The 18,294-nt window shown below is 37.4% G+C and overlaps 2 protein-coding genes across 2 annotated transcripts in view; both read left to right on the top strand.

Moving 5' to 3' along the window:
- The window catches only part of LOC134852955 (voltage-gated hydrogen channel 1-like), a 376,534-nt gene that overhangs the window by 237,828 nt on the left and 120,412 nt on the right, over positions 1 to 18,294 (top strand). The gene's annotated exons all lie outside the window — the stretch shown is intronic.
- Positions 2,024 to 17,191, top strand: LOC134848496 (eIF-2-alpha kinase GCN2-like). Its single transcript, XM_063866014.1, has 3 exons — positions 2,024 to 3,799; positions 9,620 to 11,668; positions 12,300 to 17,191. The coding sequence occupies exons 1-3, from the start codon at positions 2,063 to 2,065 to the stop codon at positions 17,127 to 17,129; spliced, it is 8,616 nt and encodes a 2,871-aa protein (XP_063722084.1). The 5' UTR covers positions 2,024 to 2,062; the 3' UTR covers positions 17,130 to 17,191.

Genomic DNA, 18,294 nt, shown 5'->3' with positions numbered 1-18,294 from the left:
ATAGTTGATAGTTTGTTATTTTTGAAAATAACATACAATTTGGCAACCCTGATCTTGAGAGTGAGAGATAGCGCGCTCCTCTGAATGCGGTTTTTCGTCAAAACGTTCCAAAAAGTGCTCAAAAGCTTCCTTTAAGGCTGTTTAAATATTTGGCTGTGCGAGCACGCAAGATCTCTTTAATCGACCTAAATGCTCTACCCACTCTCGAGGAAATCCGAGATCCGCGCATTGCTCTTTTTATGAAGCTTTTTAGCGATTAGAGAGCATTTTGCTTAAAGATACACAACTTGTGTAAATGAATGCCGCTGACCGACTGCTTTGCGTGGCAGACAGTACATGCGAATTATTTGCAAACTATATATTATTCACTTGATTTATCAGCAGGCTCTTTAGACTAGACGTTGCAACGTTTCGTCAGAGAAATGAAAAATTGTCTGACTGATCGAAAATAGATATTTCTTATGTAATACGCAGAAATAAATTGTAGCTAGTGACGTATCAACTGATCCACTTGCATGCTCGGGGATTTTTTTATCGGAGGATTGAAAAATTTTCTCGGTTTGAAGGCCGACCATTTTGGCTTGGCTTTTTTTCACTATACAGTTTTTTCCACCTATCTATCTATACAGTACTGTTGTTAAAACTCATCAAAGGGAGCACTAGTTTTGTTTTCGAGAATAATACTGAAATAAAAATTTTCATCATTCATATTCGGGAATCTAAATTTTTTGTTAGTTTTTTGTAATTTTTATTGAACATTTTATTTTTGATAGGTGCCTGGAGCCCAAAGTTTTGAGCTCGAAGTGTGAAGCTTCAAAAGTCAGTGTTTATGACCATTTAAAGCAATTTTTTCAATTGTTTTTTCAAAAAACTTGATAATTGTTATTTGTTGCTATGAGTGAGAATTGATTTTCCATCCTCTTTTTGCATTGTGATATGCAGACTGGGTTTTTTTAATGAATGTCATTTTTTGTGTGCGTAGTGTGATGAGGCAACTATACGAAGGCGTGGAACGTGAGTGAATAAGTCATAGTCGAAAACAGTTCTCTCCGAATAATGAATAAACAAATTCTTTTGCCGAACAATTTTGATTATTTTGAAGTTGATGTTTCCAAAGAAGCGCTAAATGAAGCTTCTCCGTTTTTTCCTGGAGAACTAAGTTTTTCACAATTTCAATGAAAACTTAAAATCTAATTTCGAGCAAGTAGTTCTTTAAAAAATTTCAAACCGGTTTTTTCTCGACGCCCGAACAAATTTTTTAAATCCACACAGAATTTTCCGACCAGAATTTTTCAAGAAAACAATTCTAAACTGAAGAAAAAAATATATAAGCCGAATAAACAAAAATTTCGATTTTCAATTTTAAAAATTTGAAAGAGTTTGAAGTAATTATAGCTAAAATAACCTTAAAATTGTAGTCCAATTAAATTGGGATGTCAGCCAATTTTGTCTAAATTAGTCCGCAAACCGAAAATGTGAAGACCAGTTTTTCTTGACACGGAGAATTTTTTGTGGATTTTTTTAAGAATCTGAATCACGAACAATCGGGCCTTAATATGACACCGCTCGTGACCACTCACGAACTTTTCACAAGGTAGGCAAAATTGGCGGGAAAAAAATTAAAAACAGGTTTTAATTCATACTTTTTTTCGCTCATCGAGTGGTTGGAACAATGAAATATACAACATATTCAAATCAGCAACCTGCGATTTTAATTGTCTGTAACGATTGAAATTTGAAAATGGATAGTTTTGTTACATGCTACTAATCCTCGTGCTATGCTTTCCTTTTTGAGTAGTTTATGAGAAATGACGTTTTTTGTATTTGTGTTAGTTAAACGAAAAACTTCGAAAAAATTTACTTTTATATTGCCCTTCAGTTTAGGTTGTTTTGTAGCCAGATCTTTTCTCTCGATTCAAGCACATTAAGCTAATAGCGTGGTGTCATCGAAGCAAATTAGGAAAAAAGCATCAACATGTTTTCTAGAACCTGCCCTTGATGAACCGTTTTCAATTTCAGTCCAGCATGATTACGAATTGAAATTTTCGAATCATGCTATAAAATGTACAACAACTCTGATTACGATCCTTTAATTAGGAGATCAGCCCTTATACCAGATGCAGTGGTCTATGGAACTTCTAGAAGTGCAATTATCGATGATTCCTTATCACAACCTAGTCTCTTGTCTCTTCGCACGGGGTCCAGGTCCTCAATTTCGGGATCTGGATTGCCTAACGAAATTACTGATGATATCCTAATGGAACGGTCTTCTCTAACGCGCACGATTGTCAATACCAATCCGTTAAACAATAACGCTCTCCTGAGAAGGGATGCTAGAGATTCCTATTCTCAAGTAAAATCAGATATTGATTGGTCAACCTTCGATTACAAAAATGATCCTTACTATATTGAAAAACGAGAGCAGCTCAAATCCAAAACAGCATCAACGGCATCGATGGACGATATTGTTAATGAAAATCTATCATACGATCAGAAATTGAGAGCAGTTGCTGAACAGCTAAGAGAGTTAGAAAAAGGTCCTCAAATTGTAGACAGTGTGTTGACAACAAGGTTCGAGAAACCTTCGATGATCCGAATAAGTAGTGGTCTGACTTTTAACAGTTTTGACCTTGCAGTTCCCCAAGAGCAGAAAGTTCTTAAGAAGAAGTCGAAAGCGGCTCCGAAACCGGTGATTGAATCAAAAAAGGTGTCGAACACTTCTGTAAACTCCTCCTCTGAAGATCCATATGATAAATATAACAAAAATCCAATAGGCAATATTGTTGGGAAACGTGCGCAGAGAATCAAGCAACAGTTAGCTCAAAAGAAAGCAGATGCTGAAAAACAAGACGACGATATAGTTGTTGCGGAAAATTGTTCAGAATCAATTGTACCTGATAGCTCAACTGGGCTTGGTGAGGAAACATCGTTTCATCAAAAAGACACGGGTGGTATAAATGAGCGTGCCAGAAGTAGTTCGTTTTCAGAAGTTACATCGCTGGAGCCAGATTCGTCGACTGACAATGTTTGCGTACCGTCTGTGTCTTCAACTGGGGAATCTGATATTGTCGATTCCACCACACCTGAAATACAGTACCTTGCGCAACAACAGAGAAAGTCTGAGTCGTCTAGTTCAGCCGGATCTAAAGAGTATCCGATTGAGATTTCAAATGAAGAACCAGAAGAGCAGAAAGATGATACGAAGTCTTCTAATGAACAAACTGCCGATGATGACGGAATGTTGGCGATGTTTCTCAGAGAACAGCGCGAGTCCGTGAAATCTGAACCGAATATCACAAAACCCCAAGCTTCAACCAAAGTCCCGTTCTCTTTGAAGCGGATACCCACGAAGTCATCTGTTCTTAAATCTTTGGCGAAGCCTGGTGCTTCAATTCCCACTTTAACTAGAACAACAGGAGTAAAGCCTTCGTCATCCTTAAAGAAATTTCAGGGTAAAGATAGAAGCGACTTTCAAAACCCGGTAAGGACTCTTTCATTACCGGATCCCTTGACTATTTTTCCCGAAACACCCAGGTTTGCTCTGGATCCAATGCAATCATTTGGACCTAGACATTCGCCAGTATCTTCTTATAACACGGAGTCGTCAACTAGTTGGTTAAGTCGAAGTGTAGAACATGCACAGAGGTCTCGAAATGGAGAAGTCGATGTTCAAGCGAGACTGAGACGCGAGCAAGAGCAGGCAGAAGAGGAAATGCGTCGACGGGAAAGTTCTAGTGGGAATCAGAGTATGGTCACCAAACCGCCGGACCCTTTAAGTGTGCTGAATAATATGTGGAATGTAAGTTGATGCCGTTTCATAATTAACCATTAGGAACAGTGCTGATGTATATCAACCGACCGAAACGAACAAAATTGAAAGGTTAAATGCGTTATTCTCAACTAAGGTTGTTATTTGACAAAAGAGATGAGAATAATAGTTGCTTAGAGTTGCGCGGAAAATAATATGGTGCAATTTTTTTTGACAAATTTAGGTCCAAAACTTACTCCAAATGGGTCGTTTTTAGTTCTTGTTAGTCAGTTTTGAATTTAATTAAACAAAAGTCATTTGAGAATCTATTTAGTCGCCAGTTGACTGATTTTGTTGCTCTTGCAACTCTAGTTTCTTCCTTGCAGGTGTGGGAATAGCAATTGCATTTTTTGGTGAACATCATTCAACCATATTTCATACCAATTTGTAATTTTCAGAGGGCGTTCTAAGCCTAAGTATTTACCTCAGACATAACCGTGAACGTTATTTCATGAATGATTCTACTCTTGCCGGTAAAATTTTTAATTTAATTCAAGTAAAATTACATTAAAATTACCGGTTCAATCTCTGATTAAGTTAAGTATCCCTAAACGATTTGCAACACCTTTGCAAAAAAACTGATTTTTTGTATATTTACGCTGGCGATTAGCAAGCGTTATCAAAGCGGAATGTAGACTTTTTTCCTGTTAATAGCTAGTTTAACAAAATCAGTTGAATAATTTATGGGTGGGTACTCGCTGGGTGGGTACTAAGTCACTGTTAACTATTGGTACTACAGGGTGAAAAGTGAAAGTTCAATCTATTGAAGCGTTTGCCCGAATGTTTCCTGCAGAAGCGGCTACCTTTTTTGTAAAAGAAATGTCTGTGGGAAAACTATCAAATCTCAATTTTTGACACTTCGCATTTAAATTAGTAGAGAAACAACTAAGGTTTTGGTCAAAGTCCATTTTTCGAAATTACGCACTTAGTACGGTATCAGTATACGAAGTTCAAAAAATATCAAACACGTATATCCAGCTTTAGCTTGGCACTAGGTGTCCTTCATCGAGTTATATTGAAATTTTGGTTCACCTTGTTTTTTCCAGCATTTTCCATTTTTTTCATCTATTCATTATTTAATTGTCGGTTCACATGAGACATGTTTAAGAAGTCCCTATGTCGACATATTTAGGAAGAACCTATGTTGACATAGTTAAGCTTTTTGAACGTATTTTTTTGCATGTTTAAAGGAAGATTTTTTTTGCACGTTTAAGCTATATCGTATATTGTAATGCTTAAGAAAGTTCTTTTTTAGGAAGTCGCTATGTTGGTTTGTTAAATGGCCAAAACATTAAAAGGATTGAAATGTCTACTCAAATCGACCTTTTAAACTTTGTTGTAGGGCGAATGCTTTAACTCTAGTTTTTCAATATTCGCAACGTAAAACTATCCAACTTTCGTATCACCCTTTATTGAACTAAATATTATTTTCTCAACCTCCTAGTGGGTGCTGTCGGGGTACACTCAGGGGTTCCATGTCTGGCGTCCAAGTATGACGGCTCAATTTCTTTTGGTTTTCAAGATATGGCGCTTTTTAATGACTTTTTCAATTTAAAAAAAAAGTTTGCTACAAATTGAAGTAAACGAACTTGAATTTCTCAACCCTTAAGTGGCGTGCTGTCAGGATAAACTCAAGGGTTGCAAATCTGGCGTCCAAAACTGACTGCTCAAATTCTTTTGGTTTTCGAGATATGACGTTTTTAAATGATTTTTTCATTTTTTTTTCAAAAAAACGTGTACAAAAAATAAAGTAACCGAACTTGAATTTCTCACTTCAGTGGCGTGCTATCAGGGTAAACTCAGGAGATGCAAAGTTAGCGTCCAAAAATGACTACTCAAAACCTCTTGGTTTTCTAGATATGGCGTTTTTATAATTTTTTTTCACTTTTTCAACAAAGAACTTAGATATAAAATGAACTTACCGAACTTTAAATTGTCAACCCTTAAAAGGGGCACTGTCGGGTTATACGCAGGATTTGCAAATCTGGCGTCCAAGTATGACTGCTCAAATTATTTTGGTTTTCGTGATATGGAATTTGTTTTGATTTCCTTTGTTTAAAAAAAACTCAAATATAAAACAAAATTAACGGAACTGAAATTCGCAACCCTATGTTGGTTTGCTGTCGGGGTACACTCACAGGGATTGCAGTTCTTCTCTGAAAATGTGACTGCTCAATATTTTCTGGTTTCCGAGATATGGCGTTTTACTTGATTTTTCATTTTTGTTTCAAAAAACTTGAATTAAAAAAACTAACCTATCTTGAAATTCTCAACCCTAATAGGGTACATTCAGGGGATACTGTCAGGGTACAAATCAAGCGGTTTTGTCAGGGATTTCATCTTTTATTATCAGGGTACAAATCAGGGGGTACTGTCAGGGCCTCTAACCTTAACTGCTCAAATCTTTTTTATCTCCGAGATATGCCTTTCTGATGATTTTTTCAATAATTTTTCATGTTTTAAGAAGCTATTTTTTACGTTCAACGATCTATTTGAAGCACCGTAGGTGCGAGTCATGTGCTAGCTTTTTTTATTAATGTGTTGTATTGCAAGTGATGCGAAGCTCAAACGTCTGTTTTTCGCTATCAGACTAAATGTTTTTTTTTCACATTTTTGTAGTTCATAACCCGGCTTAACTTTTTTGGGCTAAATAACAGGCTCACTTTGATACAACTTGTTCAGTGATTGACCCGGTAGTTTTAGCAAAAAAATTTGCATTATATTAAATCTAACAAATGTTACTTTTGTTATGCTAATTTATGGTTCCATGATATTCTACCCTATTCCAATCTACCATGTGCCAATCTACCCTGTACTATTCTATCCTTTCAAACTACCCTATACCAATCTACACTATACCATTCTACACTATACCATTCTACCCTATAGTTAAAGCAATGAAACTTACCCCATCCTCTTGAAGAATCCGAAACAGTATATTTCCGATCAAATCAAAGAAACGTTATTTTTGACCAAAGAATAATTGCCGCACGTGAATAAAACATCAAAGCATTGTAAAATTTGCTTGTTTAAAATGGAAATGAGTTCAAAGCATGAACGAACAGAATTTTTTATCCGATTTTGTGATTGAACGGCTATTTCTTAAACAAGCAAAAAAACATATCACACTAAGTCGATTTAGCTTAGTGGATAATGCATGTTTTAAAATTGAAATTTCGAAATTTCAACTCAACGAGATGTCAAATTTTGAATTAAATTCGAATTTTACTTAAGGTTTGACTAATTTATCGCAAAAGGAGAGGTAGACCCCCACAACCAAGCCAAGGCAGTACTGGTGGGCTGGGTGAGGAAGAAGGAAAGTTTCTTTTGATATTGGCCTCTATCACCTCCCAAAATATCATCCCTCAACTGCCACGGGAACCTCAAAAGTTTCTTAACATATTCAATTGAACTTTTGATAAATTAATAGAATTTGATAAAATAAAAGATTTAGCTATGCATTAATTGCGCGAGAGAATACAAATCAGTTGATATTTTACCTCAATTTTTACAAAAGTTTTTCACTTTCCCATTTAATTCCCTGTATTTCTTGCAGCTGGGGTTGCTGTTTCCCCGCCCCCACCCACTGCTCTCATTATTTTGACTTTTTGATTTGCAGCATCCAATTTGATTCGCTCCAGAAAGGTGTGAATGGATGGGTGGTTTTCTTTGAAGAGAGTAGCAACGCCAAGTTGTCAGCCTTCTACGGCATTCGTTGTTCTGATTTTCCAGCAGTTGCTTCTTCGGAATGATTCCAATGGTTTACTGGAAAAAGAGGTCGCGATAATTCCTTCTGATGGTTTCGCATTTGATAGAGGTGCGTGGGATCTATGAGCTACCTCATCAAGTTTTGCGGTAATGTTATCGTCGAGATCAAAGTTGTCAGATACTTTTTCGATTTCAATAACTGTCGAAAGCGGCATTGACCGTTTCATTTGGTTTAAAACTTTTAACTGGAATTAGGCGCACTGAGAAATTGAGTTAATAAATAGTTTCATACAGTCTGTTTGGTCCCACTTTGTTTATTGTCCGGCTGAACGCTTGACATAATTTAAATTAACTGCATTTGAGCAACGCTCCGTTATGATGGCTAGCGAAAGCTTCAAGTGCTGCACGCGCAAAATTGAGTCGAATCGGTGAATCTCGGTGTTTTTCGTGATGGCTGATAAGCCCCAGTAGTTTTTTGAATGTGTGCTCTTTTGTTTGGAAAAATCCATAATTGCAGTGGGGGCTGGGTGAATGTGGAATGTGTAAAGTTGATAAAACTAAATAGGGAGTTTTCTGAATGTTCCGTATCCAGCGAGTTGAATGTGGTTTGTGTAAAGTTGATAAAACTGAATAGGGCAAACTTCCAATGTTCCGTCACACAGCCAAACATCTTGATGTAATGCCAGATTGTGGGTTTTGTCGCGATCTTCAAAAATCATTTTATTTCTGGATCTTCAATGCCGTTATTGAAGACGCAAAAATCTTCTAAAGTCTGTCGACAATTGGAAGCACTGTGGGTCTCTTATTTACGTTTTGTCGGTTCAGAGCCAGAGTAATCGCCAACCGGCAAGGAAGAGCTAATTGAACGGTTTTTTCTTCGGACACAGATTGTAGGCAGTTTGCTATAATGCTGCTATTGACTAAGACTGCTGATTTTTTGTGTCCTGTTTCATTTTCTGCGCGAGAAGCTTTGCATCTGAAAGACCAGAAAATACTTCGTGTGTTCATTTCTACAGGAAATAAGATCGTTATCCCCGTCTTTGCTGTCGTTTTGCATTTTTGGGAACCCCACCTCGAACACTTCCTGTGAAAGTTTCCATTCTTTGTTTACTGTTTCTTGTTAAATTTGACCCCAAGAAATTTGACTCATTTTGGTAAATGTTATTCCAAGGAAAATTGACATAATGAGGTAATTTCTGTTGAGTTTTGTACGTGATATTGAAAATTGGGTATTAAAAGCTGTCAATTGAGACAAGTATCAGAATTTGAGGCTAAAATTGCGATTGAGTCTTTTTGAGCAATTTCCTAAGTGACAAACTCAATTTGAGTCTCAATTTTTGGCTGAAATGAATTAACACGTGCTTTTGTCATTCCGATTCCTATTAGCACTTTGAAAGATTACATTAGTAATGCGGCAAATCCACACGGGTAGATTGGTATACAGAGCAGATTAGAATATGGTAGTTTGGTATGTAGGGTATAATGGTATAGGGTAGTTTGGAATAGGGTAGATTTTCCTGCCACTTAATTTGTTTTAGCACTGTATAAACAAACACACTACTGCTGACAAATGTGATGTCACCTACTTACTATGCGCTACTTCTTAATTTTCGTGATTCCCGGCAAATCCTAGGGGCACCTCACCACCTAGAGTTTCGACACCTCCGAACTTTTGGGAGGAGATTCTGAAGCATCATCGCCGAAATTTTTATACCATAAAATACATATGCTCCGTTTTTAGGATCTGCAAATGAGCACATTGTAGTCGGTATTGAATTACTTCATGCAAGTTCTTGTGTTCAAGAAATTTTTTGGCTTGATTTTGCGTTCATTAATTTGGAGTGCAATTAATCAGTATCGATTCAAAATTGCGGGACTCCTTTTAGTTTTTTGAACATCGCTGCAAAAAAAAGTCTTTGCTGAGCACCCCCTTCCCCCACTCCTGTCCTCCCGATTATTTACAACCTCCCGCGAATTAAGTTGGCGACAAAAGCTTCGGCCGGAAGCTTTGAGCTGCGCCTAGATGTTTATATACTTATTTGCAGTTCGAACTAATTTAGATTGTTTCTAATACCGATGGCACTAAAGTTTTCATTGTTTTAGGGACTGACAAACCAGCCCATGAAACCTTTTTCACCCTTAAGAACCTCAGCATCTCTGGACCCATACACCACCATTAAAACATCGGAACAGCGTAGAATCATAGTTGAACGTGAACTTGAGCGCAAGAGACTTCTGAAAGAGGAACAAAAGGCTCTCAAAGAAGCGATGGAGTTGGAAAAACGGCGAGAAATTGAACGCAGGCTAGAAACTGAGATCGCAAATGAACGTGAAAGGGAGAGAAAACGTCTGCTTGCTGAACAGCAAAAACTATTAGAGTTAAAACGAAAGGAAGAAGATGAGCTTCGTAGGCGATTGGAAGAGGAAAGAAAAGAGCGCGAGCGAATTGAACGCGAGAGGAAAATTCGCGAACAGCGCGAGAAAGAAAGACGTCAAAATGAAGACTTGAAACTGAAACGAAGTCTGATAGAAGTATATAACTTAGATATGCACGATGAATTCACAGGGTCAATGGATACCGAAGTCAAAAAACAGAAAAACGAAAAGTTTTCAGGCAATACTTTACATAACTGCAAATGTTTTGAAAATTTTGATGCGTTTGACATCAGTGGAATTGGAAAGTCAGTTACTATAACACCCTATCATATTTTCTCAGAAGATATTAGTATGGTGCCATTGGCGGGAAATTTTGACGATGAAATTTTGATAAGAGATATTGACACTGCAATACAGGTGGCAAGAGAGAGTGTTTTTGACAGGAGGCTGAAAAAGTTCTTAGAAATCTTGAAAGGTCTTCCGGATGATTACTTGGAATTCCCTGAAGAAACTTGTAATTTTCTGGACGTTGAATGGAAGGAATTTTCAAATGACAAACAAGACGACGAGCAAGATTTGTCAGATAGTGAACTATTGGGATTAGTTGAATCAATGAAAGCCGAGTGCCTTGAAATGAAGCAGAAGTTGAAACTTCAAGCCGAAGAGGCGGAGAAACGAAAAGCTCTATTGGCTGCCAAAATGGAGGAAAAAGCTAAATTAGCTGAAAAGGCACGCTTAGAAGAGAAAGCACGAAAAGCAGCATTGAAGAACAGTGCTGGTCGAGAGTCAAAGTCTTCGAAGTGTCAGAACATTCGAGATTCTTCAACTTTATCAATTTCAACTGTAATGCGCAGAAACCCGGACGACCAGGGAACAATTGTTTACGAACCGGAAAAGCGCAAACCTAGCCAAAATCCAGCTACAAAGTCTGGAAGCAACTCCAGTTTTGCGAAAACCAGCAGTTCACTTTCAGATTTCATAAAAGAGGCTGGGTTTAAATCATCGGAATCAAGTGTGTGGGTTAAACAAGAGCGTGAATCGCCCCCACCAATGGGCATCCCGATTCCACCTCCCAATATGTTCCCAACGATAGTTCCACCACCTTCTGATATGTACAGTGCTGCAGCTGCTTCCTTTGCAGCTCTTAATTTCCAAAGATTCGGGTTCAATGAATCGTCTTTGCCTTTTGCGGATACTATTAGTAAAATTGGAGGTGTAACTATTGTTCCGGTCGATGCCAGGCGGCAAGAAAGGGAACAAAGGAGACAAAAGTCACCAGAACGTTCTCCTCAAAGGACGAAAAGAAGTCATGTCCAACGTCGAGGAAGATCTCGCAGTAGGTCCTTGTCAAGTAGCGATTTCAAACTCCCGTTAGCCGCAGAAAAACCGATCAAAAAGAGTAGAGTGTCAAGTCATCAAAGATCGGATTCCGATTTTTCGTCACACAGTCGCTCGCCAAAATATACAAAATCAAGTTCAAGTTCACATCACAGAAAACACAAGAAGGAAAAATCAAAACGAGATCACAAAGTGAAACACAGGAAGTCAAAAAAGAAGTCTAAAAAAGAATCAAAGTCGAAGCGGCGAGACTCGAGCTCAAAACTCAAAAAGCGAATCAAAAAAGAACCTTTTGACCCTGATGAAGCGACAAATAGTAAGATTTTCATCAACCCGCATCATGAAAACTTCAAACGATTTTACAGTGCTAAAGAAGAAAGTTCTAAAGTCACACAAGTGAGAGCAATTTCGTTGTCATCCGAATCCTCTTATACTTCCTCAGACTAATTATCTTTCCGATCTTTCCAATAGTTTGCAAAAATAAATGGTTAAAACTGTTGTTATAACAAATATGTGAGGCGCAATTTATAAATTTTGCAGTTAATTAAAATATTTAATTAAAATATTCAGTAAAAATGTTTATTTGCAATTCCAAAATACTCTTCAGTCTCTTGTTTTGTCGAAGGAAAATTCGTATGTATTATTGTTATATGCTTCTGGTCATTGTCGTGTTTCGCTTGTTTTTGGTTTTTATTTTAGTTTAATTACAGCGAATAAAGCGAGCGAGAAGGCATACAATGGCTTAATTAAGCTTAATTTAAACCGTAAAACCGTAGTTTTACTCAAGTTAAGTTAGTTTTTAGAATTTTAAGTGCCATTTTGGAATCGAAAAACTTGAAAAAAAAGCACAAATTTTCTTCAAAAAAAATTCAAACGTTTTTTTTCTTTTCGCTATCTTTTTTCTTCAAAAACATTTGTCCAATTTGCTTTTTTTACTATGGCTGTCGAATATGCCTACGTTCTAGGTTTTGGTTCAGATCCTTCTATATTTCAGACACTATATTTGATAAAAAAAACTTTTGTGTATTTTTTAAGACTATGTTTGCGTAGTACTCAAATAATTTTTAAGACCTCAAATGGATGGAAGATTTTTTTCAGTTTTTATGAAACTACTTTGGATATTAAACTGGAGCCTCCTAATCACATTTTGAGCAGGCAAGAGGCCGAACTGGATGCCATTCTTTCAATCTATCCGGACTTGGTCGAAGATCTCCGGCCTCAGAACAACAAATGGAAGGTATACACACCGCCGGAGTTACGAGTGTCCATTAAGCCCTCTCAAGATACAACAACAGGCGCAGTTTATTGCTCAGTTGATATCCATGTGAGCTGTGACAAGAACTACCCGGAATCGAGGCTGAAGTTTGGTCTGGAAAATCCTACCGGACTCCAAGATCAAACTTTGAAGGATCTAGAAAAGGAGTTGAATGATGTTTTGGATCAAAATGAGAATTCAGAAGTAATACTTGAACTAATTCAAGCTGCTAAAGATTTTCTCCATGTGCATAACAAACCACCATTGCCGTCATTGGCAAAAATTAGGGAAAATGCCCTAAAAAAGCAAAAGGTAGCTGAAGTTCATCTTAGGAATCTAAAACAGATAGAAGAACAGGCTAAATACGCCGCAGAAAATGAAAACATCGAAAAGATTGTAAGATCAAGAAAATCTCATGTTTCAGTCGAAGGAAGAAGACACAATTCTATATCGTTGGCGGACGAGAACAATCACGGCGACTCGGTTTACGAAAATCGAGCAACCTGTAATTTGCCGACGGTATCTTTCAAAGACCCGAAAGACGAGAACGTAGAATACATAGTCATCGTACCTCCTCTCTGTGATTCACATGGTTCTTTTTCAAGTTTCGACACAGGTAATGGAACAAAGTTTACTGTTCAGAGTTTCGAAATTGTGCGTCCGGAGCTTGGGAAAGATTTGGGAAGAGCAGATGAAAGGAACTTTAAGAGCGCATCAGAAACTCTTTGGAGCCAAATTGAATACGAATTGAAACGTACTGTTACATCATTGGAAAATCGAATGACATCATTTTACCATCATAATTTGTCAGTTCCAACGTCAGTCAAAATAAATCAGTTCGAAAATTCCAAATCAGTCCAGCTACTTAATCCGTCTAGCTGTACCGATTTGACTCTCGAACAATTATTGAAATACGTCAAGAGTTTCGATGTTATCACGGTACGAACAATACTAAAACAGCTTTTGGTTTCAACGGTATATCTTCACAGTAAACGAATGTACCTTGGTGATGTTTCGTTATCGGATATTTTATTTTACCCTGATAAACGAATCGTTGTCCGAAACTTCGATGTAGTCACAAGACTCAGGTATCTTGAGTCTTTTTCAAAAGCTTCCAAAACTGATTTCAACTCAATATGTGATGAGCCGAGCTCAAAGCAAGATTCTCTGACATGCTGCAATTTAGGAAAGTTGCTGCTTGGTGATTCTTACGAAGTTCTGCATCCTAGAGCCAAAGAGTTTTTCGAGCTTGGTTGTGATCTCAATGAAACAACTCGACTGACTGTGAACGAACTTTTGAGTCATAAGTTTATGACTGATTCTGATTGGTTAGCCGAAGAAAGCGTGAACACAAATTCTGTTAGCTTCAACGTTGTTCCAGAGTATAAAGAACTCGACATTCCAATCCCCACGACAAGGCAAAACAGCTCAAACTCCCAGGACCAATTTCGAACTCATTCAGTTTTTCAGGAACAATTCGAAGTTTTAGATTTCTTAGGTGAAGGTGGTTTTGGTTCGGTTTTAAAAGTTCGCAAAAACCTAGATGACAGTATTTACGCCCTTAAATGTGTCAAATTGGAGTATAGTAACCCAAACGCTTTGAAAAGACTGTTTCGCGAAGTAAGAGTCTTGTCTAAAATGCGAAGTGAACACGTAGTTAGATACTTCAATTCATGGGTCGAAACTATTGAAACGCTAGTCGAAAGTTCAAAATCGTCAAATGATGGGGTTTCTTTTGATATGGCAAAATTGCAAAGGGAAAATGACCGGCTGATGGAAAAGAATACAGATACTCTGGCTAGTAAAGTCAGTTTCAGTTTCGCTTTGAAGTTCGATGACGAGCCGCCGCCAATTTCCGGATCCGTGTCTTGGGGTTCTTCAAATAACCGTTCCAGTACTAGATGTACAGAAGAAATGTCAACGGGTCAGTTTGCTCTGTTTGGCGACGATAAGTCTGACGCTTCGGATATCGAATCCTCCGATTCGGAATCAGAAAGTACGACTGACGATGGTATCATTTTTGGAAGTGCTCCTAAAGTTTCAAACTCCTCGAATTCGGCTGCTCAGCATGAGTCAGTTGAGTCATCAAATGCGCCCGAGATAGTGCGTTTAGAGAAGATTCTTTACATACAAATGGAATATTGCGAGCGCAACACTCTTTTCGACTGTGTTCGCGAAGGACTGTATAAGGATCCAGCGCTTTACTGGCGTTACTTCAGGGAAATTCTTAACGGATTGATGCATATTCACAATCATGGGTTAATTCACAGAGATTTGAAGCCTTCAAACGTATTTATCAGCGCTGATGACCATGTCAAGATTGGAGACTTCGGTTTGGCAGTGGGGCCCAAAGAAGCGGCAACTTCATCGACTCAAGAACTGTCTTTGTCGCATGGAACTACGTCAAGTAGCAATAAAGACTTGACTAGCAAAGTTGGAACTACTTTTTACGTCGCACCTGAAATAGAAAAGGGATCTATTTATAATGAGAGGGTTGATTTGTACAGTTTGGGAATTATACTTTTCGAAATGACATATCCCGTCGCAACAACGGCAATGGAGAGAACCAAAATTATGACTGCTTTGAGGAAGGAAGTGTGCGAGCTGCCTTCTGATTACTCGAAAGAGACTGAAAAATCATTAATCAAATGGCTACTTAATCATAATCCTGAATTACGACCTTCAGTTAAGGAAGTTTTATCTTGGGAAAGATTACCGAAAGATGAAGTTCAAGATTCGAAACTTCTAGAAATGCTTAGAAATGGACTTTCTATGCCAAAGTGGACCACCTATCGAGCTGTAGTTAATTTAATATTTGCCAATGTCACCAACTTGCCAGCCCGTGACTTTGCATATGACCTTGAATTGAATAAATTTCATGTACAGACATATATCAAAACAGAGAAAATCTTTGCAGAAGTGTTCGAAATTTTATCTGCAACTAAGTCTATTTTGCCAAGTGTGATCCCGAAGTCTGAAATTTACAATCAAATTGATTCGGTTTTTTGCTTTCTTGACGAAAACGGAATGCCTTTAATGTTACCTCATGATTTGAGGGTACCTTACGCTCGATCAATTTGCAAAGACCCTGTAGGTATTGTTCAACAGAAACGCTACTCTATAGGAAAGGTTTTCAGATGTCATTCAAGCGATTATACCCATCCTAGGGAGTCGAGTGAAGCAACGTTCGATTTTATAGTTGAACCAAGTTTCGCACGTCTCGCAGAAGCGGAAGTTGTTAATACGGTTTTTCATGTTCTGAACGCTTTCGATTCACAGTCTCAATTTTCTGACATTATCATTGAATTTAACCATTTTGATATTGTGAAAGGAGTCCTTAAATTACTAGGCTACCAAGAAGATGTGAAAAGGGCTCTGAAAGCACTTCAGTCTTCAAAGCGACAAATGAAGAGTTCTAATTCTGCAATTTCACAGTTCTGCTCTTTGTACAATATTGATAGTGCTAAGTTGAACAATTTGCTGACCCCGTTTACTTTAGACAAAGCCGATGAAATGTTACGTAATGTGTTGAGAGAAAAAAGCGAAACGGGGAAAATGTGCAAACGGGCGTTGAAAGAAGTCGAGACTACAGTTTCAATTATTCAGTTAATGCTAGGATCCAATTCATATCGGAATGTTTCGATCAAGTTGAATCTTCGTCTAACTGCACAAAATTGGCTTTACTCTGGCCTAATTTTTCAAGTTGCAGTTAACAGTAACAGGCCTAGAATTTTGGCTCTGGGAGGATCGTATAACGACTTAGTGAATAAATTGTCAAGACCGGGTATCAATATAGATCATCATTTTGTCGGCGTCACATTTGATTTCGCCAAATTTGCTGCAATGTTAAGTTACGGAGATGACGATGAGTCTAAGATATCAAATAAAAGTGGCAAAAGGATGCTTTCTCTAGCGTTCGTTGGGAACTCTTTGACGAGAAAGCAGTTTTTAATAGCCGCTGAGTTCATTAAAGCGGCAGGATTTACTCAAAATTATCAAATCGAAATAGTATATCAAAGGTTTTCTTCGAAAGACGATCTTCTAGAATTCTGCAGTGGGGCAAAAATTACTTTAGTTATTTCTGTTTCTGAGCATTCAGTGAAAAATGCAGCTGAACTGCTATCATTGGAAAAATTTCACGTTAAAAATTCTATAATCCTCGAACCCCAAAATTTGAGCACAGAATTAGAAAAAATTGCCGCCGAAGAAGCAAAAGATCTCGTTAACTCCAAAAACGAAGAAGTTAGCTCATCTGATGTCAAATACGAATCAAGTTCGCAAAGTATAATCAATGTGAGCTCAATTATGGAGGATAAATTTGAAAAGATGAGTGTCCGAAAACGGTATGAGGGAATCGCTCTATCAAAAGCAAGGCAGAATTTATTTTCGAAATCGGACGCTGAAGTCATTGTCACGGATCTTCCAAGAAATATTGTTGCCGCAATTTCAGCGTACATAGATTTAAGCAGCGCAGAACAGAAAGTGTATGAATCTAGTTTGGATTCAGTTTGTGAACAGTTTCCAAGAAAACAGGATTTCATTCGAAGATTATGCAATAAGTTGCGCGATCTGAAATTATCAAAAACACAACCTCATATCGTTTTATTTTCGTATAAAGACACCTTTTACAAACTGGTTTATTAATGATATTTAATGATATTTATTGCTGTTCAATTGTAAATATTCATGTTTGGTGATTTAGTTCGAGAGAGAATAATAGAAGTCTTTCTGTCAAATGTTGTTTTTGCGTCAAACGTCTATAACGTATAGTAGATCTAAATTTGGGCATGATTGAGCTCTTTATGCGCAGTTTGAAGCAATTAATGCAAACAGCGTTCAATTGTTTGAAAATGCAAAGTTTTGCTAACAAGTTTCTATTAACTTCACAAAATCATGCCCCAATGAAGACGATCTTTGGAAATTAAATTCGAAATCATTGATTTTTCATTTTTAAGGTGAGTTTTTATGTTTGGCCTGGTCAATCAATACAATTTCTACCAAAAATAGTTATTATGAAGTAAACAAGACAGAAAATAAAATTATCTCTGCTCTGTTACATGATTAGTTACCCTTAGATAAAATTATCTCTGCTCTGTTACATGATTAGTTACCCCTGCAGATCTAGGGTTTTTTTTGCAAACGAAGGTTTTTAGATCAACCAAATTGGTTATCTTCGCTCTCTTTTAGAGCTTAAAAAATCGTAATCAGACAAAGCATTCTGCACTGCATGTATATATCTGCACGATTGCCCGAGCTAGAACTTTTTGTATTAGGAAATCATAAGATTTTTCGCCGAGCGCTCTCTCTCAGTTTTGGAGCAAACTGCATAATATTTTTGGATGAAATAGATGAATAGTTAAACTGGCAATATTCAATTTGGCCGGACAACCAATAAAAACTGCGAAATTGATTTTTTGAACGAGTTGTTGAACAGACGAACGGTTATGTATCCGATCTGCTCAATATATAATTTAGATAGTTTTTTTCGATGATAATATTTTTCGCGCCTTCTCTTTAGAAACAATAAAATCTTACTTAAATAGATTATTATTCTTGCGACAAGCAAGGGTATTGCAATCGAGTACTGCTTTTTTCCCCCTAAATAACTTTGTTCACAGGACTAATATGGAATCATCTCCAGTGGTTTATTCTTTCATGATTATTTCAAGTTTCTTAACTTTCTTGACCCTTAAGCCTAGAGGTAACAAATACTTGGTCTGAGAAGGCCAAGGGCCTGGGTTAGATTCTGACCATGACCTGTTTTTTTTTTCAAACGGGAAATTTTCTGTTTCAAATAAAAATGTCGGCC

This window comes from Symsagittifera roscoffensis, chromosome 1, assembly GCF_963678635.1.
Source record: "Symsagittifera roscoffensis chromosome 1, txSymRosc1.1, whole genome shotgun sequence".
Classification (NCBI taxonomy): Eukaryota; Metazoa; Xenacoelomorpha; order Acoela; family Convolutidae; genus Symsagittifera; species Symsagittifera roscoffensis.
The sequence above is the reverse complement of the archived record's forward strand: the minus strand, read 5'-3'. Positions and strand labels throughout refer to the sequence as shown.